The 27,965-nt window shown below is 48.5% G+C and overlaps 1 protein-coding gene across 6 annotated transcripts; it reads right to left on the bottom strand.

The window, feature by feature from the left end:
- Positions 1 to 234: 234 nt before the first annotated feature.
- Positions 235 to 27,963, bottom strand: stim1b (stromal interaction molecule 1b). 6 transcript variants are annotated; one of them, XM_072701814.1, is made up of 15 exons: positions 27,786 to 27,956; positions 27,371 to 27,479; positions 26,338 to 26,453; positions 18,658 to 18,788; positions 16,885 to 16,999; positions 15,913 to 16,024; positions 15,652 to 15,767; positions 12,579 to 12,756; positions 9,153 to 9,321; positions 8,535 to 8,702; positions 8,292 to 8,392; positions 7,854 to 8,092; positions 6,312 to 6,392; positions 4,053 to 4,116; positions 235 to 3,336 (listed from the first exon to the last, which is right to left on the bottom strand). In XM_072701814.1, exons 3-15 carry the CDS (start codon positions 26,450 to 26,452, stop codon positions 2,820 to 2,822), a joined length of 2,106 nt encoding a protein of 701 aa, XP_072557915.1. In that variant the 5' UTR covers position 26,453; positions 27,371 to 27,479; positions 27,786 to 27,956; the 3' UTR covers positions 235 to 2,819. The 6 variants fall into 6 exon arrangements, with proteins under 6 accessions (XP_072557915.1, XP_072557913.1, XP_072557914.1 ...); XM_072701812.1 differs by having other exon boundaries at positions 26,338 to 26,458; XM_072701813.1 differs by having other exon boundaries at positions 27,371 to 27,956.
- Between the last annotated feature and the right edge of the window lie 2 nt (positions 27,964 to 27,965).

Raw genomic sequence — 27,965 nt, forward strand, 5'->3', positions numbered from 1 at the left:
GTCTGAGTCCCCAAGGACCGGATTGGGAAACACTGCTCCAAGCATCTCTAGGTCCTGGAGCAGGCCTGGATCATGTGATGTCACCTGCTCGACCTGAAGGGCCACCTTCCCCACTAAAGAGTTTTTGTGAATGCTCCAACCCCACACCAGTAATCAAACGAAGTCTATTACAGCAGTGTTCATCCCAGACCCAACAACCACTGTCCGATGCAGGCAAAGAAAGAGAGAGGAATGTTTGTTCAAAATAATTTATTGCTCTCATGCAGGGGTCTGTTAAACAACAGAGAGTCCAAAACATTACCAGAGATGCATTTCATACAAAGGCAGAGTGCTTTCAGAAGCTGAAAAAGGGAGGTAGCAGGCAGGGGAAGGCATGTCTGGGCTGGAGCAAAGGAGTCTGATACAATGCATGACCTCCCTCCTCCACCCTTTGTTCTGGCTCTGCTTCAGGGAACATGCATCAAAAGACAGAACGACACAATTTAGACAGCCAGGCGAAAGCCGCCTGACAGTGTTAGCCACTTAAAGCTTCTCCGTGCAAAAATATGTTTCGAAACAGATTTGAAACTGGCAACCTCAAACACAGTTTTACAAAAACAAACAAAAAGAACACTTCAAAATGACTTCCCAGCATAGTAACCCAACACAACAGCAAAGACATCACCCAGATATGTCCAGGTGAACTCGTCCAACTCCAAAGGCACAATAACAATATGATTACTGGCCTCTTTGGATTTAACATTTATCAATCTCATGCCATGATCTGACACTCGTTTCCTGCTAATTGCCTTTATGCAAAATTAGCCGCACTGCACCACTGGTGCCTTCCGGAAATGAATCAGGCCCAAGTCAGAAGATCAGGTCCTTCGGTCATCAGCACCACACCATTCTTCAGGAACTGTGCTGAATGTCCAGTGTTGTATTGTGGGTGAGTTCCAGGCATTCAGTGGCTGAAGTTGTGAAGGACAAATACAGAAGCGGTTCCACAGTGGAGGAGAGGTGCACAGTGGAGGTGAAGCCCCAGGGTTTAAGATGGGGGCAGGGGCAGGACCCAGTCTACACATTGGGCTCAGAATTGTCAGATGTCAGCCTCCTACCCTGACACCATGGCAACAGGCGAAGAAGGTGAAATTAGGGCTCTACAAATACATGGCACGTTTCACGACCTCATCCAAGCTCACCGCTAGAGGCACTGCTGAATGACATTCAGGAGATACAAGATGACAGAAGCACCAAATTCCCACTTCCCATTGGGCCCCCAGGTAAGAGAAAAGAGGGGACAGTGACAAGACCAGACTGCCAATGACTCACTGCATTGATCCAATCAGCTTCGTGGATGAGGAAAAAGTATTCTGATTTGAGCCAACCAGCTTTAAGAATGGGGAGAAAAGCATTCTGAATTGAGCCAATCAGCTTTAAGGATGGGGAGAAAAGCAATTTGAATTGAGCCAATCAGCTTTAAGGATGGGGAGAAACACATTCTGATTTGGCAAAAAAAAAAATCATTGACTGAGTTTGTTCTTTGCTGACGATTCATGAGCCCATAAGCTCAAATTTATGACGGCAATAGTTGTTTTTAAAAGCCCAGCATATTCCCTTAATGACCCCCTAATTAATAGATGTGGTGATATGACTGCTATTTCAAAACATTCATTTGGAGACATATACAAGAACATTTTTTTAAATTGGATGGAAATATGAAAAATGCATATATTATTTTGGATTTCACTTAAGCTGCATTATATATTAACACTTTATAAGCAATTATAACACAATATATACATTAAAAAACAAGATAAATATGTTATAAAATGTTTAAATTCCGTATATTTAACGTCATACTGACAGGTTTTTGATGATCAAAAGAAATTTATTTTTTTTTATTCCAGATTTTCTGACACAGTATACCAGTCTGAATGTCACCACCAAGATATTTTTTTTTTATCAGACATGCATAGATGATGCAAGAGCAGAGGGATGACTGAAGCCCATCTCCCACGAGTCATGAGTGGAGCTGCTTTAGAGACTCAGGAGGTAATAGCAGATGTTTTATTTCGTCCAGAGGGACGAAACCAACTGTTTTTTTGCAGCATCCAGCAACTTGGGTGCCTGTGCCTGTTTATTGTGTGTGTGTGTGTGTGTGTGTGTGTGTGTGTGTGTGTGTGTGTGTGTGTGTGTGTGTGTGTGTGTGTGTGTGCACTTCATGATCAAAGTCACGGCCCAGCGCTGCCACAGTGGAATGCGCTAAACGTCATTCAGCCCTTTTTAATTTTTCTGAAATAGGTATTCTGATATTTCTCCTCCTTCTGGGTCAGGCTGCTCATATCCTGCTTGAATGGGGGTGGGGGGGGGGGGTATGAAACCCATTAGAAAAGAAAGAAAGTCTGGCATTTAGCACATGCTGAGCAGCTTAGCTGAGATTAGCGAAGGAGACGTTCAAAGAGCCACACTGACGGCTGGACGACAGCAGACACGTGCAAAGAGGAAACGAAACGACGAGGAACATCTGGCAAAGCCGGAGCAGGACCCAGGCACCGCAAATCCCTCTTGGATGTTGGCATTGCTGCCCACAGGATAAATAATGCCTCGCATCGGAAACTTTCCCCCATCCCAGTGCAATTCTTAGCTCAGACAAATAAATGCAACCCCTCCACCCCCCCCCAAAACAAAACATCATTAAACAGTGAATCGCTCTCACAGGTTCACAGCGATAAAGGATCTTTCAGCTCTGAAACTCTGTAACCAGAGAGATCGTATGGAAACAGAACCCAGCCCTAAAGCCCCTAAAACCCCTTTTTAGGATGTCATCTTGGCTCTTCTTACTTTCTCTGCTTCTTGAAGATCTTGAATGTATGTTTCTTGCGGTTGCCACTGGAGTCCGTCTCCTCCCCTGTAGAACCGCTGTCCTCCTCTAGGGGGCTCTTCTTGGAGGATAACTGAGTTGTGCGGCTGCCTGCCCTGCCCCCGATAATACCAATCTGCCCAGCAATGGGGGAGGGTGTGTCTGGATCAGTGGATGCGGGGGTGAGTGAGCGGGAGGACTCGGAGGACGAGAGCCGCGTCACACCGCTGCTGATCTCCCCGAGGCTGGCAGACTTCTCCATGCCACCGTAAACCCTCTTCATCATCAGCGGGCTGTCAGCATCACCCTCCAACCAGGCCTCACCCTCCGGGATTGGGCGGCTCCCTCCATTGGGGGTGTGGCCATGAGAGGGGTGTGTCTGGGACGCACCACGCAGGGGGTGACCCTTGGAGCCGTAGGATGCTGTCAGGCGCTGGTGCTCGGTGGCCTTCGTCAAGCACAGGGAGGAGTCCGAATCGGATCGGTTCAGCTCCCTGCAAGCACGAGAGAGGGAATTGACATGGGAAGGCGCGGCTGTTGCCATAGAGATTCTAGCTTGCTAAGCCTTAGTCTGGCAAGGACCAAGGACACATCTGCCAGTGTGGGAGACCCACAAGGCTGGGCATGGACCCAGGGAACTCCAGGCAGATTCAACCCGCAGGCAGACATACAGTAAAGCAGTGGGTGTGGAGTGGGAGGGGTGAGGGGTTAGCGGGTTGCAGATAAGTACAGAAGGGAAATTAATTGGCCAAACAAACAAAAATCATAAAAGCGCAATGTTAAATTTGTGATTTAGTGGGGTTAAGAAAATAACACATATAGCCAGGAAAACCCTCCATCCACAAAAAGGCAGAGGCCTGCACCCATGGAGAGTAGGGAACTGAGGCTTTACCCACAACTGGAGTGCCTAGACAGCAGAGCATCGCCATCTGCAGGCGGGAGGCCGCATGGCAGGAAATGAGAGACGTGACCGGGAGTGCAGGAAGGGTGCTGAGCAGAAGATCGAGGGGGAGGAGATGGAAGAGGAGAGAAGCAGATAATCGACGGGTGGGAGACCGACGAGGAAAGCAGGGATGGGGGGTGGAACTCCAGCTGTCCCATGGAGTGTCTGCGCGCCCCCCAGGCCCAGGGCCGCGAGTGCGTCCAGCGAGAACCGGCGCCACAGCCTCCATCCTCCTGCTGCCCTGCCGCAGGGCCGCCCCCTACAAACCTTTGTGAGCTGGCCCCCAGCTGGAGGTCCAGGTGGCGTTGCCGCAGCGACATCATACTGGGAGCTGTGGGCACAAGAGCACACGTACGGACATGGTTACACAGCGGCCGGGCTCTGGCACCTGCTCACGCACGCACACGGACCCAGTACCACGGTGCCTGCTCTTAGCGCCGCGTTAAAGTGCCGCCAGGCCAACGAGGACACGAGGGAAGAGAGGAGAAGAGGAAGCGTGGGAAGCAAAGTGGGCGGATGAAAGCAGAGAAAGAGGCAGGTGGCTCTGAGCAGTGAGGCCTCTCAGCCAATCAGGTTTGAATGACAATCTCATCTACATAACACAGCGGCACGGCCAAAACTGCCACGGAAATGGATCCTGGTGAGGGATGTACATTTTGGGTGAACAACTCTAAAGTCTTTTTCCTCTCTGGAATTTTTTTTCAAGAATTTTCCCCCTGGGATCAATAAAGTTTCTTAATCTTATTTGTAGGAACTGACTGAAGCTAAGCTTGCTCATTTGTTTTATGCCAGCAATTAAAACAAACAAACCTTCAAGCAGACAGGGTTTTGTAATGCCCTTAAGGTTACCTGTGGCAGTTGTTTGGAACAGAACTGCAGCGCTGCGAGATGCTGCTTTTCTGAGATCTTTATCTTAATTTGGTCATTTCCAGATTTAAGTGCCTCAATATGCCTTGATTTCTGCCTCTCCCGCCAAGTAGGGAGCATTCATTACGCGGTGCAAGCTATACGTAACAAAATCATCTCTACCCCCACCAGCTGCCTGCAAGCATTGGTGGGGGGGGGGGGGATATGAAGTAGCCAATTGAGAGAAAACAATGTGATTTTGACAACCTCCACGAATACCCCATGCCTCATGGCGGCTATCTTGTAGTCCTTAGAGATATTCAGGGAATGACATTTCACAGTTGTTTGTACTAAAGAGCCTGAAGACCTCTCTTCACAAGCTGTCAAATTGAGAAGTCTTTGTGGAGCAAAATAGCCCTTTTGAAGTCCTGCTGAACAGAAGAGAAGTGCATTAGCAATCATGAATATTGGAAGGATGAAGGTTTTCTTATGGCGCTTTTCCACTGCCACCGAGAACCGAGACGTACCCGAGCTGTATCGTGAAGAGAGAGTTTTCCACTGTTAAGTATGCGAGCCAGACCCGACCTCTCTTCGGTGCTTCTATCTCTTTGCTTTTGTGTCACTGTTGCTCTCCAAACTCGGAAATGCCTCTACCCAGCAGACCCTCCTGCAGTGGAAAATCGAAGCGAGCTGGAACCTTGCCATGACTAATGTCTCTTTGTGGTACAGGTTGGGTATGGCCTGGTTCCTGCATGTCAGTGGAAAAGCACCATAAGTTATTGGTTTGCTGAAAAGTCTTAAACTAGAGATTGTTCAAGTTCTGTTTGAAGGTTCTGGGTCATAATTCCAGTGCCCACGTTCTACAGGCAGAAACATTCAGTCCAAATTTTTTCAAGGCAAGTGATGATTTGTTGGTTAGAGCAGCCAATACGAGGATAAACAGTCAATAATGACATTTCATTCAGCATTTCTACAAGTACAGGCATGTAGGAATTTTTAGTTCTCACATATCCCATCATGCTCTTCCATAAGACATTTATCCAGGTAGGAAAGAAGCTGGGGGTCTGAGTGCAGTCAGCCATTTAGTTGGCACCCCCTCAGCATCTTTCACGGTTAACACTCAAAGGTCGAAAGATGATGCACATTCTCTGCCAGCCAACAGGGTTTGAACCAGTCACCTTCTGATCAGAGGCATTCCTAACCCACAGAGCTCCATACCACAGTGGAAGCTTATACCATATTCTTCTTCCATATATGAAATTATGAAGAATTGTCAGAGATAACAGTGCTAAGTTAGCTTAGTGCTAGAACTGGTTGATGTATGGATGAGTAACTCAACAGACACATTGAGTGATATGTGGATGCAGAAAAAGACGAAGCGATTAACAGCTGTGAAAGGAAGAAAGAAAAAAACAGTCAAAGGTCATTAAACAGCTCCTCATGGGGAAGTTTTCGGAATACGTTAAACATAAATGTCACCTCAACCCAAAGCGTCTCACTCACCCACCCCCCTTTGCGGAGAAATGCATTCGTAGGCGAGCAGAGGCACTGCGCAAGGATGATATTTGGGGGGGGGGGGGGGAGGAGAGGCGAAGTACAAGAAGGTTAACGCGTGAGGTTAGGAGAAACAGCGACTGGGGAGAGGATAGGGTAGATGTTCGGGGAAGGGAAGGGCCCAACCGGAATGCTTCCATTGGAAGGAGGAGTCGAAACCCGCTGGCCACAAGTCGCTCACTTGACGGTTCATCTGCCAGGCAGCGTCTGGAGGGTCACGGGGCCAGGATGGCCAATCACGTGGAAGGTAGGAGCAGGTGGACCGAAAGGGGTGGGGGAGGGAGGGAGGCCGTGGTTATTATGATGAACTGACACACAGCATAAAGACTGTAGCAGCGCGGGCCTGCAAACCCGACTCCACCTACGACTCTCTGGGGATCACCGCTCCGAAACCGTGGGGACCGGCTGTAGTCCGGTTCTCCGACAGGCCAATCACAGAGCCCCATCAGCCAACTGGGTTTCAGAGAATCCCAAGGGCCGGTAAGCTTCAGAACCTGATCTGTGATATTGTGTTGGAGGGGGATCTGCTTAAGCTTAATATGCTGTGGAAGAATCTGAGTACACAGGAATTGAGCAATTAACGACTAAATGTCAGGTGAATTTTTAGAATGGCCTGTCCACCTGGAGTGACTCCAGCAGTAATGGAGGACGGAGGCTTTACAGAAGCAATCCTGACCTCCTGTTGACTTGGAAAAACACCACCCCCAGCACGAGGTTTAAGGTAACATCTGCGTAGACCTCTGAGGGAGAAAAACCTTGGGTTTTCAGTGGGGCTGGAGAAGTTCTCTTTTCTGCCTTACCTTCGGAGACAAGGAGCCGCACCAGGCGCAGCACTGATAAGCGACGATAGCTTCCAGCTCAGAGCCCTCATGGACGAATGTGGCATAGGCCGCAACCTCAAAGGGCTCCGCATCACCCAATCATTGCTCATCACCCCAATTGAGTCGAGCACACGAGTGAGGCAGTTTAGGGTCCCTGGGGTGCTGGGGCCCCAACAGCACCACCAAAATCAGAACTGGGCCAGGCAAGTGACCCAGAATGGAGTCGAGTGAATGCGGGGTGAATGGGCACTGCGCCTAGGTGGCGCTACAGACACGCTACTTTGCTTCATTAGTAGGGCATTTGGTCTCACCGGGGCACCTGGGGCCAACGTTAAGATCAACCGAAACCGCAACAAATACAATACTGCAAAACTTGTTTCAAGTATATATTTAGAAAGTTTGAGGTTTTTTTTTAATTTCCAAAGTGGATGAAAACACAACAAAAGTACAGGGTTCCCAAGCACTTTGCATGTTGAAACTCAAGCATACACAACTTTTACCACAGGAGGTGAAATGATGACATAATAGGCACAGCATTTCAGTAAAGGCGTCTTTGAACTGAACAGGGGAGGGGGAAACCAAGGATGTGCTGCATTTCTGTTTATTTAACATCACAAGATTTATTCCAAATGAGTGTGGCTGGGGCGCCTCCTTAAACCTGAAGTCCTCTCGCGGTTTGGCCTGCCTTCTCTATCCGGGGGAATGCTCTGGCAGCAGGCCGCTTATACCGTTTGCTGGGCGTGCTATTTCTCTGAGGATGGCTGCTTTTTGGATTTTCCCAGTAGGCCCCTGGGGTGCCTCTGTGTCCCCGCCCCACGCCCCTCTGCCGATTCGGGTGGGCCCTTACATTGCAGCGTGCCAGGCGAAATGATGTCCTCGTCCATGTCGTCAACATCGTCGGAGACTATGAGGTGCGACGGCACGGCCCGCCCCGTGCCTCCCACGAAGCTGGGGTCCAGGTTAAGTGCCGAGGCCAGCGACGGCAGCCCGGGGTTGCTGACGATGGAGAAGCCGGTCAGGTGCTCGATCTGCTGCCAGCGATGGAGCTTCTCCCTCAGCGCTGCCGTCACCTCGCCCAGCGCCTGTCTGAAGAGAGAGGGAAGAGGACGCAAGAATGGGTGGCAGAGAAGAGTGAGAGAAGGGGGGAAAAGGGAGAGGAAGATGACAATGGGACGTGAATGAGCGGGAAGTGGTTGGAACGGTATGGCAGAAGAAGAGAGAATTGGTGAAGATAGTGGGAGAAGCCAAGGCACCTCCAGGACAGACCGGAGGTGGAGGGACTCACTTAGCTGTGAGGATCTTATGGTCCACTTCGTCCAGCGAGGAACTGTGCGCCACGCTGAACGTCCCGAAGATCGTGTTCCTCTTCTTCTTGATCTTTTCGGCCTGGAGGAATACGACCGTGCGTGAGCCCCCTCCCCGTGAATATGCACGAACGTGCAAGTCCTGGGTCTCCGAAGCAACAGAAAGTCCCACTGTGACGAAACAAACTGTAGGCCACGTGGGCCCCCAGAAGCGAAGGCCTCACCCCCTCCTTGGCCACCAGCAGCTGGCGTTCAGCGTTCTGCTTCTTGATGTTGTAGTACTGCACCTCCACCTCGTGTGTCAACTGCAGCCATTTCTGGAGCGGCTCCGGCGGGGACCAGTTGCCCCGGGACTCCAGTTCCTTCTCTGCCTTCTTCAGGGCCATACGGACCTGGGACAGGGGGGTCCAAAATCAAACACCAGGACACGTTAGGGAAACCTTAAATCCACACCACGCTGTTTGTGTGGGTGAAGATGTATACTCAATTACATTCCTTGCAGGACTGACACGTAACAGTGGACTTCAGTGTCACCATTAACAAAAAAAAAAGAGCTCAGCTCACAGAGCTCAGCTCCCAGGAGGTCCAGATATCATCTGCGGAAACCATGAGATCCACCACAACATGACACCCTGGAATCTACTTGAGCAGAGCTTCAAATGACCCACGATGAGCATTTGTGGAGTTAACGTGGAAACCCAACAAAGTCCAACTCCGCAATCACACAGCGCGCCGCACATTCGGCTAGTGCACCTCTACGTGGTCTCTGCTGTCCTCGAAGCAGTGAGCAGATGTGCTTTTACCCCAACAGCGGCTCTTGCTCGAAACACTCGGCCCCCTACCTGTTCCAGCTCCTCCTCGGCGTACTTCTGACGGCTCAGTTCGTTCTCCGTTCCCTCCCGCAGCATTTTCAGCCGCTGGGCCTCCTGCTTCGCCGTTTCCCTTAGCTTCTGCTCCAGGTTTACCTTCTCTACCTCCACTGTGCGGTGATCCTCCTGTGCTCTCTGCAGTCTGGGGGGGGGGGGGGGGGGGGAGGTGGAGTAAGAGAGGACGATCAAGTTGCTGAGCAGAGAACAAAACCTGCATTATGATGATATATTTTTATGGAAGATTACAGATCCGACAGTGTGGCATTACACACGAGGGGCACCGCAGATGCATGTCATTAACATATATGTGTCACCATGGATACGCTGACAAATATGTCGAATCAAAGCACCAATTACAGCATATCACACATCACAATGCTGCACTGTTCATGTTCCCAACAACAATAACTACTGTAACTTTATCGTATGTGGGAAGTTTCCATTGAGCTCCTGTGGGTGTTTCTGCACATAATACGTCCTGCTGGCACCTGACGTGTCATTCTATACAAGAAAACAGGATATGACCTCTCACAGGAAGTGACATCACAGTCTACCCTCAATATTTGTGCAGAAGCATGGGTGGGTGTTTATGGGAGAATAAATAGCTCATAACCACAACTCTGCAGAATCTTACTTTATTTGTAAAACTCGCTACAGGAAACTACTTCCATGGGATTTTTCTGAGTGCGATGTTGTGTGTGACAGTCCCCATCTCCCCACATACATATGCGTTTGACTGTCACCACTGTGTGAAAGACTCTGCCCATGCGATGGTTCTGTGCTTGTATGTGCCTGCATGGGGCTGGAATGCTAACTGCAGGCATGTCTTGGCAACTTCAAGTGGATATTGAAAGTCAGCAGCCCTGTGCCTAAGAAGCAGATGAGTTCAAGAGCGTCGTAAACACAAGGGAACTTGGGGGGGGCTGAAGGACCCAGAGGATTAGTGCATGGAAAACAAAAGTATTTGCAGAGGGATGAGCCTCCACAGCCTCGTTCAGGATGACATAACAGGATCAATGCTCTAAAACACTAGAGCTTTGCCTCAGGTTAGCTCAGAGTCAGAGTCATTTTGCCCTCACAGAGATGGTGGCAGCGAATACAAGGAAGATAAAAGAAAAATGAAATAGCTTTAGATAAAAAAGGGGGCACTGTGCAGGGATCTGCGCCCAATGTTGTGAGTTCAAATCTCATGGGCAGCGGAGGTGTCATTCACCTTTGGATACGGCATAAGAAGATACGATAAAATGGAAAAGCGACACAGTGGAGCCTGTGGTTCACGAACACATTGGCCTATGAACAATTTCATGAAAGAAATGCATTGGTTCGCGTACAAAATTTTCCTTTTTTTTATACTAGTGTAGCACTGGCGGGGCACATGTCCCAGCATGCCCCGTGTACAACTGTAAATAGCCCTTGTACTGTTGTTGTTCCTAATGTTAATGGTAGCATTTCCCTATCGTCGAGCATGTGTTTGCCTGTGTCTTGTGTGTACCCGATCCGATCTTCACATGTATTTAGCGTGTATAAATCTTCCACCGTGTGTGCATCTTGCAGTTCGGAGTCTGACAACCTTGTGTTGCCCATCTGTAATCGGTTCAGTGCTTGTTGGGTGCCTGTTGTGGTCCTTTTAAGGACTGTTAATAAAGAGCATGATGTTTCCGGCAAGCAAGTCTCCATGCCTCTCTCTGCTCCCGCGATGCCTCAGTCCGCCCGTAGCCACACTATATTGTGTTTTTACTATAAAACCAGGAAATAAATTAACAAAAAATATTATTTGGTAGGCTTGTGAACGAATTAATCAGATTTCAATGCTTTCTTATGGGAAAAATTGCCTTGGTTCGCGTACAAATTGGTTTGCGACCACTTTCCTGGAACGGATTGTGTTCCTGAACCGCAGGCACCGCTGTATTTATGAAATTACAAAATGAACATGTAGTACCACTGCTTTCTCAGCAGGGGGAGCACAGTCTGAAAAAGTGAATATATCCCCACTCAGCTGCCTTGTGACCCTTTTAAAACTGTCCCATCTGGTCTAACGTCAACGTTTCGGCTGTCTGTTTAAGCCTGTTTCTGACTTCATGCTGCCTGACGCCACCATGGTTTACTTACATGAAAGGCTAGTGGCTGAATTTTGAGCGACTGATGCATTAACTGGAAGTGAGGTATAAGCCATCATGTCACTTCCTGCCTTTCTGTCGGCCCCTACCACAGCTTGAGCTGAGGAGGGCGAAGGCCTCTTTCCGTGGTTGCAGTGCAAGGCCGTCCACCTGCTGCCTTGCAGTGAAGGCCATGCCTATGTGCACAGGACTGTCCCTTTAGCAGAATGGCACACAGCTGTACAAACCCAAGGCCTTTCAATCACCGGGAGATACAAGGCCTGTTCGGCCTCAGTGTCACAACAGTATCCGGTGACCACAGCCATAGTTTTTTGCAACTTAGTGGCAGCCGAGCAGGCCTCCCCTGTAGCCACAGTGACAGCAAAGATGCCAGTGTGACAGGAAGAACCTATTAGTTATGTCCGTCTAACTTTCCTGTCCACATCGAACTTGAAAGGCATGTCCGCCATTGCACTTTTTGGATAAAGGGAAGTCGAGTGCGCGTCTCTTACACACGCAGTCACACGGAAGGTGTAAACACGCAGATAGCAGGGGTTCAGTAGTGCCCCTGTTCTGTCATTGAATCGGGCACTACGAGGGACACCATTTTGGGTCCTTCCGGGAGATCCAGGGCCATCGCAGTTCCTGCTGCTATTTTAACGTCGGCATTAATCAGAAGCAAAGCAAACACACCCTGAGAAAAATACATGTCACCACCAGCCATGGCAGAAGCAGGAAAACTGGATGGACACCGGGTGAATTACAGCAGCTGTGAGGGTGGGACGGGAATTAGGAAAGTTGGGGGGGCTCTGCCAGACCAGCCAGTGAGGCATTAGGAACAGGAAATACCTCTCGGGTCTTTATGATCCCACCAAGTGCCGGGTCAGAGGGGGGGGGTAATCTGCCAGACACCTGAGTGTCATGCACCACCCCCCGTCACGCCGGGCCAGCGAGCGGCTGCCAGCTCAGGGAGTGCAATGACACGTGGGTCCCTGGCCAAGGACACACTGATGCAATACTGGCCAAGGTTAACAGTTTAGGGACCATTTTGCCAAGTACCCATGTGTACGAGCGAGCTACTTCGCTGCCAGTTGGAAAGTGGATTACTGGAACGTCAGGAGGGTATGAGTACAGAAGAACCCAATTAAAAGATTCCTTCGTTTTGAGGTTGGATAATGGGAGGGGGGGCAGTGTTCAAAACACAAATGTCCTCTCATTATGGATACCTAAATCGGCCATTAGATGGCGCCGAATATAATACTAAAAAAAAAAAGCCACCTAAGGGGGGCGCTGGTGCACTCACTTCTGCTGCAGGTCAAGCAAGCTCTGCTCTGCCCTCTGCAGGCTCTCCAGATCCTTCATCATCTTGCTCATGTGCTCCCTCGAGTAGCGATTCTGGATAAAGGCGAACCAGCAGCCGCCCACACCGATGACAATGGACACCACCAGCATGAAGTCCTTCAGGTGGCTGTCTGGGTTCACTGCAGGATGATGAGGGTACAAGGAGGTCAAAGGTCAGCCATGAAGAGGGGGGGGGGGGGGTGTCTGCATGACTGGACAAGCAGCTGTCCAATATACCAAAACTGTGCGACATCCTGTTGGGAGAAAATCGAGGAAAAAACATATTACGTAAACCCAGCACATGCACAGTATTATGGGTGAGCCCCTTAGACGGACATCTTGGATGGGGGTCTCTCTGTATCATCCACTCCCCCATAAGCCTGATTTTGGACACCCCTGCTATTCAGAGCGAGAGAGAGAGCAGATATGTCACCGACAAAATATGAGCAAAGTGAGAAAGAATCCTTGATCCCTTCCAGCCTCCTCCTTCTGAGGGCGGAGATCAAAAGCTGACTCAGGAACGGGCGATGAAAACCTTAATGGACTGGGACAGAGATCTGAATATTTGCCTCAGGTGGCTGCTATGCACCCTTGTTTATTGTGCGTATGACTCACATTTGACAACCAACTGAACGAGTATGACTGGAGAAAGGGTGGAAGATCCACAATTAATGAAATTCTAGGTGGGATCGGGCAATTCCGAACGGTTCCTTCTCCAGGGTAAAACTCCAAAATGAGGAATTTCTGCGCATGCGTGTTCCCCAGGAGACCAGCGAGCCAGGAACTGGTTAACCATCAACTATGGTCCGCAGCCACTGGTTAATCTATAGCCACAGGGCTATAAATCCTCGTTACACCGCTGTGTGAAATGATCAGCTGGACGGCTGTATCATCCAAGGCTGCGTAGGGATTAAAGGGAACATGCTCGGGAAGTTACCCAAAAAGGAATCTGTGGTTATGCCATTTGGTGGCACTGCTTAAGCTACTTTTTTGCATAATACAGTTGTGAGAAGTTTAAAAAGTGTGAATCAAAGTGCAACTCTGTGAGTAAATGTAAATAAAGGATGCAGTTCAGGTTCAGGAATCTCCGTGTACTGTCCAGGTTCAGTATCTCAGTCACTGAAGTTGCTTCCAAATCAAAGCTGTACATAATAAAAAAAAATTAAATAACCTTAAATGATTAAGCGTCTCAGGACAGAGATGCTTCCCTCCGCATTCGACAGTAGGGCGGTATTTCCTTATATTACTCTGGTCTGGAGTGTGAACTCCTCCAAGTACCGGATGACCTCCATATCGTTTTCACCATTTCACAAAATTCCCAACCTGCAAGATAACGACCAGCTCATCATCAGAAGTTATCCTCACCTCCTTTTCATTACTTTTGCGATGTGATTTCGTAGGCGGCACACAAGAACTGCCCTGATTTCAGTGGCTCAAAGCCAGCCGGCTTGCTGTGAGGGCCTTTGTTAGGGCATGCAGTTAACGCAGAGGGCATTCAATGAAGTCACATCACAGTGAAGTTTGTGCAATTGGCCTTCTGGTCGTAACTATCACTTCCAGCTGCCCAGGGGCCACCCGATGAGTCCTCCCGTAAGGGTTTCCATGGAAACAACTCAATTGGAACCCTTCTACAAGTGTCTGAATGCCGCCTTCTATCTCAGAGGCACACAGGGAACTGCCAAGGACAGGTATATGGTCTTGCAAAATACACCTTTCACACCCTCCCAGCACTTCCTCCATCAATAGGTCTTTACACACACTCCTTTTCTCTTCTTTCTGCACACACACCTGTAGTTCTGCTCTCTAAAGAGTCAATGACTGCACGCGATGTATCACTCTGGGCAAAAAGACCGAGTCGAGAAAACTGCTCTGCTGAGCTGACTGACTGACAAGCCTGCCGGGCAAAACGTTGACTCCTCGAGAAAGAAAAAAAAATAAAAATCTAAGAAGCAGCCAGCGACTTGGTTAGTTCATCAGCAAGCAGTTTGTAAGGTCAAACAGGAACATCATTCTATTTTCCGTATAGTGAGAAAAGGGAATTTACAGTCACCCACAATGCAGGTCTACGGCCGAAAAAGAGGAAGGAACATTTGGTCTAAAAAGGCTTCTGAACCACACCGGAGATGATGAAAAGGAAAAGGAAAATTAGGCTATAAATCAGAGGAAATGGCAGACACCCATTAGTCTGCTGTGCTGTGTGTAAACGGGAGGAACTGTAGGGTAAGAAGACAGAAAAAAGGGCCATTAGAAGAGCCGGCAGGCAAGGGCAGCACATGCCAACAGCATCATGTGACAGGGGTCGAGCGCTGCGATAGGTGCATGGTGAGTGGGGGAGGGACTGGAGGGGCCAAAGCACCACTGTGGAAGTATTAAGACCCAGAGCCAGGGACAAAAAAAAATAATTTTATATGGTTTGGAGTGGAATTTCAGAGATAAATTTCACAAAGTACTTGAAAAAATCCAAAAAAAAAAAACACACCTCAGAATCCAGAGCCATGCAGTTTAAATGAGAAAGTTGTGTGCGAGTCCCTGCTTCACCGCACCGTCATCCTCTCCTCTCCACTCAGTGCTAAAGTTCACCTCGCGGAGGACCAGTGACTCCATAACGAGATACTAATGAGCCTGGCTAATTTTAAACAGGATGAGAGGAGCTTGGGGAGCGTGAGAGCGCGCGAGGGGGCACTCCCGGTCAGAGAGAAACTCTGACTTCAACCATTTAATTACATCCCAAGTTTACTGTGAACTCTTCCATTATATGACTAGCATCCCATCCAGGGTGAACCCCAGCCTGGGGGTCCAGGGTCCGAGGCACTTCTAAGTCGGCAGAAGATGGACGATGGATAGGTGGATGTTTCATTATATTTATTATCAGTGAAGAAAGGGAGCTACGTGGGAAAGCAATGGCAGCAATACCAAGGTACCAATTAATGTAACCGGGTACAGACCACCAAAAAATACTTTAATAAGCATTATGGCAGACAGCGATGATGTCATAATGCTCAGCCACTAATGATCCGGACCAGCTTGACACTCACTCTGAGGGGGTCCAAACAGAACTGTGTCCAGAGCCTTCAGCTGAAGCTTCTGCGTGTGGCTGCGATCCAGGATCTTCAGCAGGGATACAGTGAAGGTGACGTTCTTCACGGCCAGCCTGGACGAGGAGAAGTAGTCACGAGATGCACCCGAAAACCTCGCCTGACATCTTCCATGATGTCAGCACAGCCTCATCAGTTTGGCGCCCAGAATCCTCTGCTCTCAGAGGGTCAACGTTTTGCCAAGGTGGTGACACTGCTTACCGAGGCATCGCACTGCCATTGATGTTGTTCTTCCTCAGGGCGTCTGCATACTGGGGCAGCTCCACGTACTTGATGAGCCACTCCACCACCTCCTCCACCGTCCAGTTATACACTGTCACACAGACACCGTCCAGTTATACACTGTCACACAGACACCGTCCAGTTATACACTGTCACACAGACACCGTCCAGTTATACACTGTCACACAGACACCGTCCAGTTATACACTGTCACACAGACACCGTCCAGTTATACACTGTCACACAGACACCGTCCAGTTATACACTGTCACACAGACACCGTCCAGTTATACACTGTCACACAGACACCGTCCAGTTTTCACACAGTCACACAGACACCGTCCAGTTTTCACACAGAGAAACACCGTCTAGTTGCATAGTCACACAGAGAGACATTTTCCACTTGTACACTGTCACAGAGAGAGACACTGTCCAATGGTAAACTGTCAAGCAGAGACACTGTCCAGTGGTCAGTCAGAGAGAGAGACACTGTCCAGTTGTATGCAGTCACACAGAGAGGCACTGTTTAGTTATACACCAGAGAGACACCGTCCAGTTGTACTATACAAGACAGAGAAACCGGCAGGATGCAGTATATCTGTATGAATCTGCTTGGGAGGAGTTGTTTAAACACTTACACTGAAACACATGCACACAGAGAAACACTCAGTTTAAAAAGGGTGGGACTGGGAGAGACCAACAGGCAGAAAGACAGAACTGCCCCTCCCCCCCAAGCCCAAGTCCAAGCCAAAAGCTGGAGGAGGAGAAAGGCTGTCTGGGAAACACGGGTTGTTTGTGTGTGGACATAGAAGCACACAGCTGGGCCTCAATGTCATCTAGATGACAGGGGAGGAGAGAAAGGAAATGCAGAATCCTGAATGGCTACTTACAACAAACATTCTCTCCTCAAGAGCCAATAGGAATCGCCTCCTCTTGTGGGCGGGTACAAACCTGCTGAAGACGTCCAGGCGTTCCACATGTCCTCCACGCTGATGAGCAGGTCAGCCCCGTGGAAGCTGTTGTGCTTGGCTTTGGGGTCCTTGTAGTTCAGGTCCTCCCTGAGGAACTTCAAGAAGAGAGGGGACCGCCCCCCCCACCCAGGTCAAAAAGGCTTGCCGCTGCTGCTTTTCGGCAGACAGAGCTTGACAGCTAAAAAACAAACCCTGTCCCGGAGCCAAGAACTACCACAACCACCCCAGGAGAGCATTTTACAGGATAAGAAAAACAGCTATTTTAACAACTATTAACATCATCGAATACCTAACAATCCTCCCCCCAATAACCAGCAATTAGCAGAAACGCCTTCCAGAGGATAATCTTTACACAGGCCTGGTCTAGGGGTGTAACACTCCTGTTGGTGGGCGATTCTGCTGTACAGAGGCCACACTGGCTCACGCTGACACTCCGTCACAATCCACCGCGCCGTGGACGGTGGCAGCGCCAACAGCTATACACAAGCATCCACACGCCAGCTGGAGAGGATGCCACTAGCAGCCACACAATACAGACTCTGGCCTCCGGTCCACTGATCATGCAGCCGCCACCCACCCCCCCCCCCCAAATCACTGCGGCTCTTTACTGGGGGGGGGGGGGACAGCGATTTGCCAACAAATGAGCAGTGAACCACTGCTATCAATATATAACACTAATATATACACAAAATGACTGTTTAGGAAGAAAAGTAGGACATGTGAGAATGTGAGTGTGGGCATTATTATACGAAAGATCAAAAGGGTACAGAGTATTCATGAGAGGGGTTGGGGGTGTTTGAGGGAATGTTTCTCTCACATTCGACAGATGTTTTGTGTCCCTCTCTGATAGAAACCCTACAGTACTGTGCAAAAGTCTTAGGCAGTCAAAGAAAACATTTAAGGCTATTTATCTGTGTAGTAACTGTCTGTTTGTTCAGACAAAACACAATTTAACATTAGAATGATATGCAAAATGAAGAGTAACAGAATAAAAAACTAACAAGAATGTGTTCTGTTCTCCAAAAAGTTACTGATATCTAGTTGGATGGCTAGATGAACACGGCTTCAGTTCCCAAACCTCTCCTCAGGGGCACCTCAGCCATTCAGTATATTCACTAAATTTCAGCATCAACTCAGTGAATTAATTAACTTAATTCGTAATTAAGTAATTAAATAACTCAAAGAGGTATTGATAAGTCAAACCAGGGATATTGGACAGTTGCTACAAATTCCGGGTTTTGAAATGGCTAAGCTGACACTGTCACTGATACAACAGATCCGTTCAACATTATTTTCTTTGACAGCCTAAGTGTTTTGAACAATACTGTAAGTAGGACTTTGTAATATGGTAATGCTCTATGAGTCAAGGTGTGTGGGCAAACCAGCAAACACCAGCCAGGAATTGTTCCCAGTTGAAAACAGGAGAAGCTCAGAGTCCACGGGGGCAGCGACAACCCCACCTCCAGGGTATCACACGGTTACAGCCGGCCAATCAGGTTGAAGCAATGGCATGCACCACATCACCACTAAGCTGAGTGGACATTTAACAAAGGTATCCAAGTTCTATAATTCGGACACAAAACTCTTGTCAGGATGCAGCCTCAGTCATCTAGGGCCATTTACTAGATGAGTGTACCAGACAAAGATGCCATTTTCCTGGAGCACAAACCCTTAAGTATAAGACAGCAGCAATCTTCCCTCGTGTCTTTGGCCTTGGTCCAGCTGCTTAACCCAAAGCATCGCAAAAACTCACCCCGTCGGTCTCGGCCACGTCCACATTGCCGTTAGCGTCGTCGTCCATCTGCTTGTGGATGCCGCGTATGGCCTCGAAGCTCAGGATGGCATTCTCATCCTTACACAGAGCCCCATCGATGCGGCACAGCTCTGCGGGTGGGAGGGGTAATGTCACAGACAAACTCTCCTATGCAGCACACTACCCTTGACTACAGCAACAACAAAGACAACAACCGAAAGCCTTTAATATCCACTGTGACCCATGCAGAGTGCTGCAGTCAAGGAAGCCACAGCTCCTTAAACACTATGCCACCTGCTGGTCACTACAGGAGTTGCTAGTAGATAAATACTCAAAGAATAAATGCTGAGGCTACTCAGTCATCTCAAATCTCTTTACCATTACAGTCACTCAGCGATTAGGTGCAGAACCTACTACGAAACTCAAGGAAATCCTGCCGGAATTTCCCCACCCCAGTGTGCAGAAGACCTTGCCTAACCCTGGCCTCTGTCCCAATACTCTGCAAATGGTAGCGATGACGCAAACGCGTTTCTTCCTCAAGGGGATAATGGTGGTTTAAAAAAAAAAAAAAAAAGTGACTCGCTTAAAAAGCACTAAGGGATCTATTCATAGTTGGGACACTGCACAGCTATGGGGGCATCACGATGGAAGGTGACAGACAAGGATCTGGGGATGGGGGGGGGACGGGGGGGGTCCGAAAGGGGCGGGAGGGTACATTGAGAGCCGGCACTCAAAGACCTTAACCCCTAAACCACCTGTTGGGTGAATAACAGACAGGAAGTCTACCGCTGACCTTGTGGCGGAAGGCAGAGCTGTAGTTGGGGGGGGGGGGGGGTTTAGCGACTCTGGCCATTCAGGGAGAGGAATGGAGGTACGCCTGGAGATTAGCAGAGCCAGTGCAGGCTGCTATGCAGCACTATGGCTCTGACAGCACCCCCCCCCCCCCCCGGCCACCGGCCAGACGTCCTGCTTCCCAGGGGCACTGGGCAGGTAGATGACTACAGACAAAAGGCCAGAACCACAGTAAACCACCTCTGTGCCGTTGCGGGGAAAATGAGGATTGACTTTTAGCTTACCCAGAGACGTCAAGGTACTATGCATAGAGGAGAATGATGGGGGGGGGGGGCTGTCTGGAGCCAAATATGTGTACAATGTGGATCTGGGGCATTTTGAAGACGACCGGGAGGGGTCGTGACCACAATGGGGGCGGGGAGGCCCAATGCAAGCTGCTCTTACCACTACACAACAAACATCTACACCTGACAGCCATTTTGACTGTACAGCCACCCCCTCTTTCCCCCCACAGCCACAACCGCAATGAAACAACTGAACACCCCCATCTGAGACACAAACCTACAGCGATACAGTCCAGTTTCTTACGTTTCTTCATGCTACCACTGGCCACCGGACACAAACCAGGCTAGAGGAGAGATACTGGACCTTCCTTCGTTTTGGTTACACAATTAAAAATCCTCCACAAAGCCAACATCATTCAGAAAACTGTACTCTCCCTCAAGAAGAATGTTCATCTTGCCCTTCTGTATACCAGGCGCAATCATTATATATAACAAGCTCTCTGATTTGTTGATCTCCTGAATGGGTCAGTGACAGGAGATGGGTGCTGCCAATCACTGCCTGTTTCCACCTTATATACACCAATTAAGTGACCAATGAGAAGCGGATGTCTTTGAACAATGGCTGCTGGCCCCACCTACCATAATTTACAAAGTCATCATCCAGGCATTCATTACCTCAGCTGTCCCCAATCAATCCTGCCCCATCGCCTCTCATGCCACCATGAGGACCTTTACTTACCAAGTTTATTTCATACTGGCTGCCCAAGACCCCAAACAGCAAGGCCCAAAAATATCACTGTCTGAAAAATATCACTGTCTGGCTTGAGGAACCAGGAACGATCCACCCTCAGGGGCAAAGGTCAGTACCCAGCATTCCTCAATGCAATGAGGAATCTCAGTGTTACCTCATAGTCCACAAGTCAGCCTCTAAAAACGACCACCCATTCCTGGGGTCAGTCCTGGGGTTAAGTAGCTGGGGGCTCTCTTTTATGACAGATGGTATTTATTGACCAATAAGCCCACCTACTTCAGTCATGGCTGCCCTGGGTCACTAACGAACCTGGGGGGGGGGGGGGGGTTGTTTGGTGAGGACACACCGAAAATAACATAGCAAGAATCGATGCGGTTTCTCAAAACTTTGAAAGAAAACACAAAATGGAAAAAAACAACACAATGCAACCCACCCCCACCCCACAACTGGAGGTGATCTTCATGCGACCCCGCAGCAGGTGTCAGAAACGCGGCTTGCTGACTCAGTGGCACAGAAGCAGAATTACAAGAAAACCCCAAAGAGTGAAGAGTTGCCCGTTCAGGTCATGCGTCCTCTGGAATGCTGGCTGAGAAACAGCACTGCACTCTCAGAAACAGCACTGCACTCTCAGAAACAGCACTGCACTCTCAGAAACAGCACTGCACTCTCAGAACAGGACACACCTTTGGGCATGGAGGAGAAGCACGGTTACCTTACAACACGCTTCACTGACAAAATCCAAGATGCTCAAATTTGCAGCCCGCAGTGTAGCTTGCACTTTTGCAAAGAGACTTCTTAATTCCTTATATTATTTTTTCCCACAATTTTCCGCATATCCTTACCCATAATGCTTTGCGATAGTGTGCTGCTGGGGGTCCTAAACAGCCTTCCATGTTTTTTACGCTCATTCATAACTCGACAGAACAACCAGTGCACAAGAACCCATCTTAACTGGGAGAGAGTCAAACAAGATAGAGACACATTTAGTTTGCCATCCCTTGATGTTCCCGTATCATGGACAGCACAAGGTGTGGAGAAGCCTCTCATGTGGATACCTCAAGGCTGAATTAGCAAGACATGGGATGATTCAGCGTCAGTTTGAGATCTTTCTATAGCATGTACAGAAAACACAGCTGTCAAGTCACATCTATTTTGCCAACATCATGGCCATGGGATGAAAATCTCATGGGTTGCCATGCCCCTCCCCCATTCGCTAAAATTTATTGTGGGGACTCCATATTTCTTCATGACTCACTGTTTTCTCCAAATTTTACAGGTTCGTCACCCATCTCCCTGTTTTCACTGCAGCTACATTGACAGGTGCGCTTTTTCTAACCACAGAACATCACCAGCGTCGAATTTCCAAGCCTAGACAACCTGGCGTCCAGCTCCCGTCTGCTCTGCCAATGGGCTCCTGTATCTGATCCTACTCAAGCAGACCTTAGTTAAGTACAGGAAGCAGGGCAGCAAAGATGGAGCTATGATCATAAGTGTGCCTTGTCAACTTCGAATACTTTTCCCCCCAAACTTAACATCTGCAGGCAGACAGAAAGCTGAGGTAGGCTTATCTCCATGGCAACCAGAAGGGCATGGGGAGGTGGGGGACAGACACCGGACTCCTTAATCCGAGGACCTAGGAAACCACACATAACAATAAACTACTGAGCTGCTGACCTGTACATATTCAGTCTTCCAGCACAAACAGAACGATTTGGGCAACATGAGCCTTGTGATCTCATGATCACAGCTGAATAGCTGAATCCTTGGGTTCCTTTAAATCAGAGCTAGATAAGATTTTAACAACTCTGAGCTATTAGTTAAGTTCTCCCCAAGCGAGCTCGATGGGCCGAATGGCCTCCTCTCGTTTGTATATTTCTTATGTTCTTATGTTCTTATGATTCCAAGGAGAAGCAAAACCAACACCTCAGAAACTTCACTGGCTGACAGACCGAAGCCACACTGGTGAAAGAGCCTCATCGTTCTGCAGAGAAACGCATGCGACTGATGATGACAGGATGAAGCTTTTTAAAACCTTCTATCTGGACACTGTCTGGTGACTAAGAGCAAACCCTTGATAACAATCAGAGTCACTGCAGGCCAACCATCCCAAGAAATGTCTGAGCTGCCTCTTCCAATCACCGCATTTCATCCCCCTCCCTCAGACACATCACCCTCCGTAGGACGATGTAAACTCAAACCCCCAAGTACGTCCTTTCCGTGTGGTCCCTGGGTCCGGTCCCTATATAGAGAGAGAGAGGTAAGGAGCGTGTGCTGATTACAGGGCGCTGCCGCACCCACCACCCACCTCAAGGACGAGCACCTGAGTGAACCTGAATGGAACAGTATGAGTTTTTCCCAGTGGCTGCAGTGCCAATCCTGCCACCAACCACCCAAATTTCCCTGCAAGTTGGAGGACCTCCTTATAGGGCTGGAGGAAAATTAACAACATACCCAGGATGAAGCAATTGCAGGTTAAGGGCCTTGCTCGAGGGCCCAATGGAGTAGGATCACTCCTGACATTCACGGGATTCAAACCAACAACCTTCCGATAGCTGGCACAGATCCCTAACATCAGTGCCCCCAATCCATCCCTACAGTAGAATAAAATTAAACAATGTTACTCATTAATTCTCATGGGAAAATTCTCTTTTCCCCTATCCCATCTGCTCTCCATGAGACACACAGACACATGTACAGGTGAGAATAAGCTTTGAGGTTTAAGTGGCACCACGTGGAGCCCGGGGAGTTGGGGGTTAAGGGCCTTACTCAAGAGCCGACGGACATGTGACTCTTCTGCCAAGCCTGGCCTCAAACCGGGGACCTTCTGATCACAGGCACAGAGGCTCAGCCCACTATACTAAGTAATTGTTACTTGTCCCTGCTGCCAAGACAATAGAAACTGGACCTGAGTAAATAAATCTTAATCAGGCAGAACAATGATCAAAGAAGCAGACTGAGACTTATTATTACAAAAGGAACCACTGCTGCACTTTGTAGAAAAGTCCTTTAACCCGAATTGTTTTCATAGAACACCCTCTAATATATAATTAGATTACGTATCTCACTAGGTAATGTAGAGAGCTCCCAAGGGGGAACGTGCAGGCGGAAGCCGAAGTTCTGATGCTAACAGGTCACATGCTGACCGTTCTGCTGTCTTCCTTCAATCCGGTCATGAGCAGCTCACATATTTTCTTGTAAAGGGCAGTGTTTCTCAACCCAGTCCTCGAGGGACAGTCCACATTTTCCCTCCCTCCCAGCCAATCAAAAACACGGAATACCTGCTACAGGTGTGTTGGGAGCTGGGAGGGAGCAAAGATGTGGACTGTCTGGGGGGGTCCCCTAGGACTGGGTTGGGAACTGATGCCCAAGCGGTTCAAATCTAAATCTGAGCAACGGGAACGGAATAATTAGTGGGAGAGCCCCTCCTCATAGGCTGGATGCTTAAATCCAGCCCACTGCTGTGCAAAATTGGAGCTCAGCCTGCAAGGTCTCAGAAAACCACTTTTACACCCCCCCTGGGTTAAGTGAAAGATTCAGGGGCAGGAGCAGAACGAGCCGCAAACATCTCAGCAGTTTAAATAATGTCCCTTTGGATTCATGCACTCAGAGGCCTTCCGTGGTCGGGGAAACGCTCACCCGCGAGGTCCGACACTCAAACGGCACCATCAGCGCGGCTGACTTTCCACACAGCCAGAACGAGCGAGTGCACTTTGGGCCTCGATATATACCAAAGCGGCAGGTGCCAGCGGGATGTGGCATCTTTCTGCTTGTGCAGGCAACACGCACTTGTATGCCGCCGGCGGGCCTGACCTTAGCAGCCTGCCGCAATGCTGGCGGGAGCAAGAAAAGAATTTCTCACCAAGCCATTGAGCAGTCAGCTACTGCAACCAGGAAACCAGGACAGGAAACAAACAAAAAAAAAAAAAAAAAAAACACAAAACAGACCACCACCTGTAGAGCAAATGCTGCAACAAAGGTCCTACAAAACTAAAGAGTCACAAATAGGTTACAGAAACAAAAAAAGGCCATCAGGACATGCTCTGTCGGTCAGGAGAAGCCGCATTTTACCTTAGACAACATAAAAAGGCTAATGCAGCAAAAGCTTGACCTGTTAAAAGAGCTTTAGAGCATTCGAGCGGCCAAGTCCCCTCATAGTTATACTCAAGTCTCGAAGAGCTGACATTTAAATCAGGAGGTCAATGAGAGAGAGATAGCCCAAAGGTAACCTGATATGGGGGCAAGCAGAGACAATGGGCGGGGGGACGAGAGGCAAGGGGACCTCAGAGGTCTATTACCCCCTTCGTCACCCTGCCACATCTGCTCAGGAAGTGTCAAAACAGTGTTGCTTTTTTTTTGCTTCCAACCCCTTCACAATGAGCTCTGGTGTTACCAAATGCAGAGATACTCCGGGATTATTAAGAACGGCTTCGCATTGCCAAGTGAGAACACACGCGGCCAAGAGTAAGAAAGATATACAAGGCTTAGGGAACTCAGAGACTGCAAAAAAGGAGAGAGGGAGAGGGAGGGGAAGAGGGAGGGAGGGATGGTGGAAGAATGGCTGGAAGACCAAGCAGCCAAAAGCAACAGAAACAAACATGAAACAAAAGGGAGGAGAACGTGATAAGCAGTTAAAATAAAGGCAGAGAGACGGGGCAGGATGTGATTCTGTGCCGAGTCCTTACACTGTCCTTACACTGCCGGTGGGATCTATAGGCGTCTAGCACAATGAGCTGTAGACATACCACGTTGGCATGAGAACGGAAATGTCAAATCATTAAAATCAACCCCCTTTTCCAGTCAGCAACAATATGGACTACAAGTTAAAATGAATAAAAACCAGTCAGAAACTTCAAACACGCCACTTTCGAGATATTATAGAAACCTGCTTTAGTTAATCTATTTTTTCCATTTGATCCAAAGTTCATGTACAGTCAAGCGCCACATAATGACATTTCGGTCAACGCGGGAGCGCATATACAACGGTGCTCGCCTAAGATTATACTGTCATGGAGCAGAAAAATTCCTACCACCTAACGACGTTGTAGCCATCGTAACGTCAAAGCGCAACGCATTACTCACGTGTCTGTGAGTAAACAAACCTACTGCGATGCCAGTGGTATACAAAGGCATAGCACATACAAGCACGTACAGTAAATAATACTCAGTAACAATAATAACTATGATAATGGTTTATGTTTTTACGGTACTATCGTTTTTTTGTTAAAGTGTACTCTTTATACGAATACAAAAAATGTTTGCTATAGCTATGGACATAAATCATGGGGGGGCTGCAGTGGGCTAACCATAAGGCAATACGCTTGTGACTCAAAGGTTGCTGGTTCAAATCCCCGGCCAGCAAGGTACCACCCCCAATTAATCACTTCCCCTGCTTTAACCCCCCCCCCCCCCATAATCAAGCCGAAACAACCCCTTAGACTCCGTTAAATGGGTGAAGACCTCAACACAAAGTTACGTCCTTAGCTGTGGCCTAGGTGTATAGTAGGTTACACCATATAGGCATGTGCAACTACACTCTATGGGCCAGTTTCCCAAACAAGGATTAAGCCTAGTCTTGGACTAAATTGCAGTATCAATGGAGATTCACCATTGAAACTCAAAGCTAGTCTAGGCTTAGGCTTAATCCTTGACTGGGAAACTGGCCATATGATGTTCGCACAACGATGCATGGGTGTATTACTCTTTAATGACCCAAAGGTCCCACTAGGTATAGTGACCTAAACAGAGAGCATAAGCCCACCCAGGACAATCTGACAGCTTTCATAACAAGTTTCCAAACAGCACGAAGCTTAAATCGTGCAGCGTGCCGCGGCGCGGCGGGTCAGCGCGCCTTACCTGACAGCTCGCCATCGGCATGCTCTGCAGGGGCTGGCCCCGGCTTGTCCGCCCGCACCCCTCCCAAGAGGCAGAGAATTGCAATCCACAAGGTAATCAGACTGTCGAAATACATTCTGTGCTTCAAGTCGAAAAAAAGAAGATAAAACAGTATTAGCAATTGTTAAAAGGGAATCGGTGGCGCGTGCCTCGGTTTGTGGCTGGAACTCTTCAGGCATCACGCCCAGTCTTTATCTACGCATTAACCTTCTCATTTCACACCAAGATCCTGACCGACTGCAACTGCAATACACAAGTTAACACAAAAGCGAAGCAGTCTACAGCACAATAACTAATACCACAATACGCAGCGCTGCAGTAACGGAGGATCCCTGACATGTTTACTGATCGACTGTGTTGTACAGTCGTAATGTAAGGATTTTCCTTCGGGAAGTTTTCTGATTCTGACAAAGAACACGTGTTTAGGGTTTCAGATCTTCCAGAAACACACACGGAGACCATATAATGACATATCGTCATTACGCCACTTAAACCAACGGCCAATACCCGTAGCTTACAGATAACTGGTCTGACGGAGCTGTTGGACAGCTGAAGCGATCTGAACCGACCAGCAAATCCCACCTGAAGGCTCTTCATAACCTAAACCAGCAGGCCTAATTGGGAAAAATATTAATGGAATTTCCAGCGTGGGAATTAATGCAATCATAAATCATAAATAAATAAACTATGATACGGCAGCAGTTCATGCCTCCTGCTCCTGGTTAAAATTGTCATTCCTATTACAGATAGAGCAGCATGCAGCAAGAAGCCACACAAAGCTTTCACATATCGCTTTTACTCCCTCCTGTACTGAACTTAAGCGCTAAAAACGACATGAATACTGCCTTCATTCGGTCACTCATGCGCTGCCTAATGCATCTGGAAAAACAAAAGACTATCGGTATGGTACTTACCAGAACGGCCGAATATTACAAACGATCAGTACGAAAACACACATAATGTTAACGTGAATATCCGCAAAAAGCGTGTTTACCTTCTGTATGCCTCCGAAAATGCGCCCTACAGACTCGAATCAATCAAATCAATCAGATGCAGCTTTTCCTTTGGACCCGAATCCCAGGAGAACACTGTCTGTACTCCATCTGTATAAAATGTACGCATAAAATTTTCGGATGCGGAGAATCCCTCGTTTGAAACGGCGAACAGGTCTGTAATTAGCTCAGGTTGTTGCAATAAAATACATATCTATATGATAAAGGCTACTATCCAGACTTCACTGCCGTGTTCGCCAAGCATCTTATTATTATCGTCAATAATAATATCGACATTAATGTCAATATGTATAGCTGCAGAATATTCTCCGTTTCTTCAGCTTGCAGTCCATTTGATAAAGGCCCCTCCCATGCAAATGAGTGGAATTCACTTTTGCCAGCCGAATCTGGGCGCACCGCAGCTCCGCTGTCAGTTCGCGGTGCAGCTGCTCTCCCGAAGCCCCATCGATGATTCCGCACCGGCAAGCGACAGCGGCGAAGCCCGCGTCTGCAGCCGGGAGCGTGGGTCGCTTAAGGTCGTCGCAGTCCACGCCACGCCGTCTACTGGAACGGAGGGTTTTTTCTATGCTGTAGTTT

The sequence above is a fragment of the Paramormyrops kingsleyae genome, chromosome 18 (assembly GCF_048594095.1).
Source record: "Paramormyrops kingsleyae isolate MSU_618 chromosome 18, PKINGS_0.4, whole genome shotgun sequence".
Lineage (NCBI taxonomy): Eukaryota > Metazoa > Chordata > Actinopteri > Osteoglossiformes > Mormyridae > Paramormyrops > Paramormyrops kingsleyae.

Coding starts and splice junctions, on each gene's coding strand:
- stim1b (XM_072701814.1), bottom strand. CDS start 26,452: ATGTATTTCGACAGTCTGATTACCTTGTGGATTGCAATTCTCTGCCTC. Junction 8,393..8,534: donor TGCTGGTGGCCAAGGAGGGG/GTGAGGCCTTCG, acceptor GTATTCCTCCAG/GCCGAAAAGATCAAGAAGAA. Junction 6,393..7,853: donor TTCGCCTGGCACGCTGCAAT/GTAAGGGCCCAC, acceptor GTGACCCTCCAG/ACGCTGCCTGGCAGATGAAC.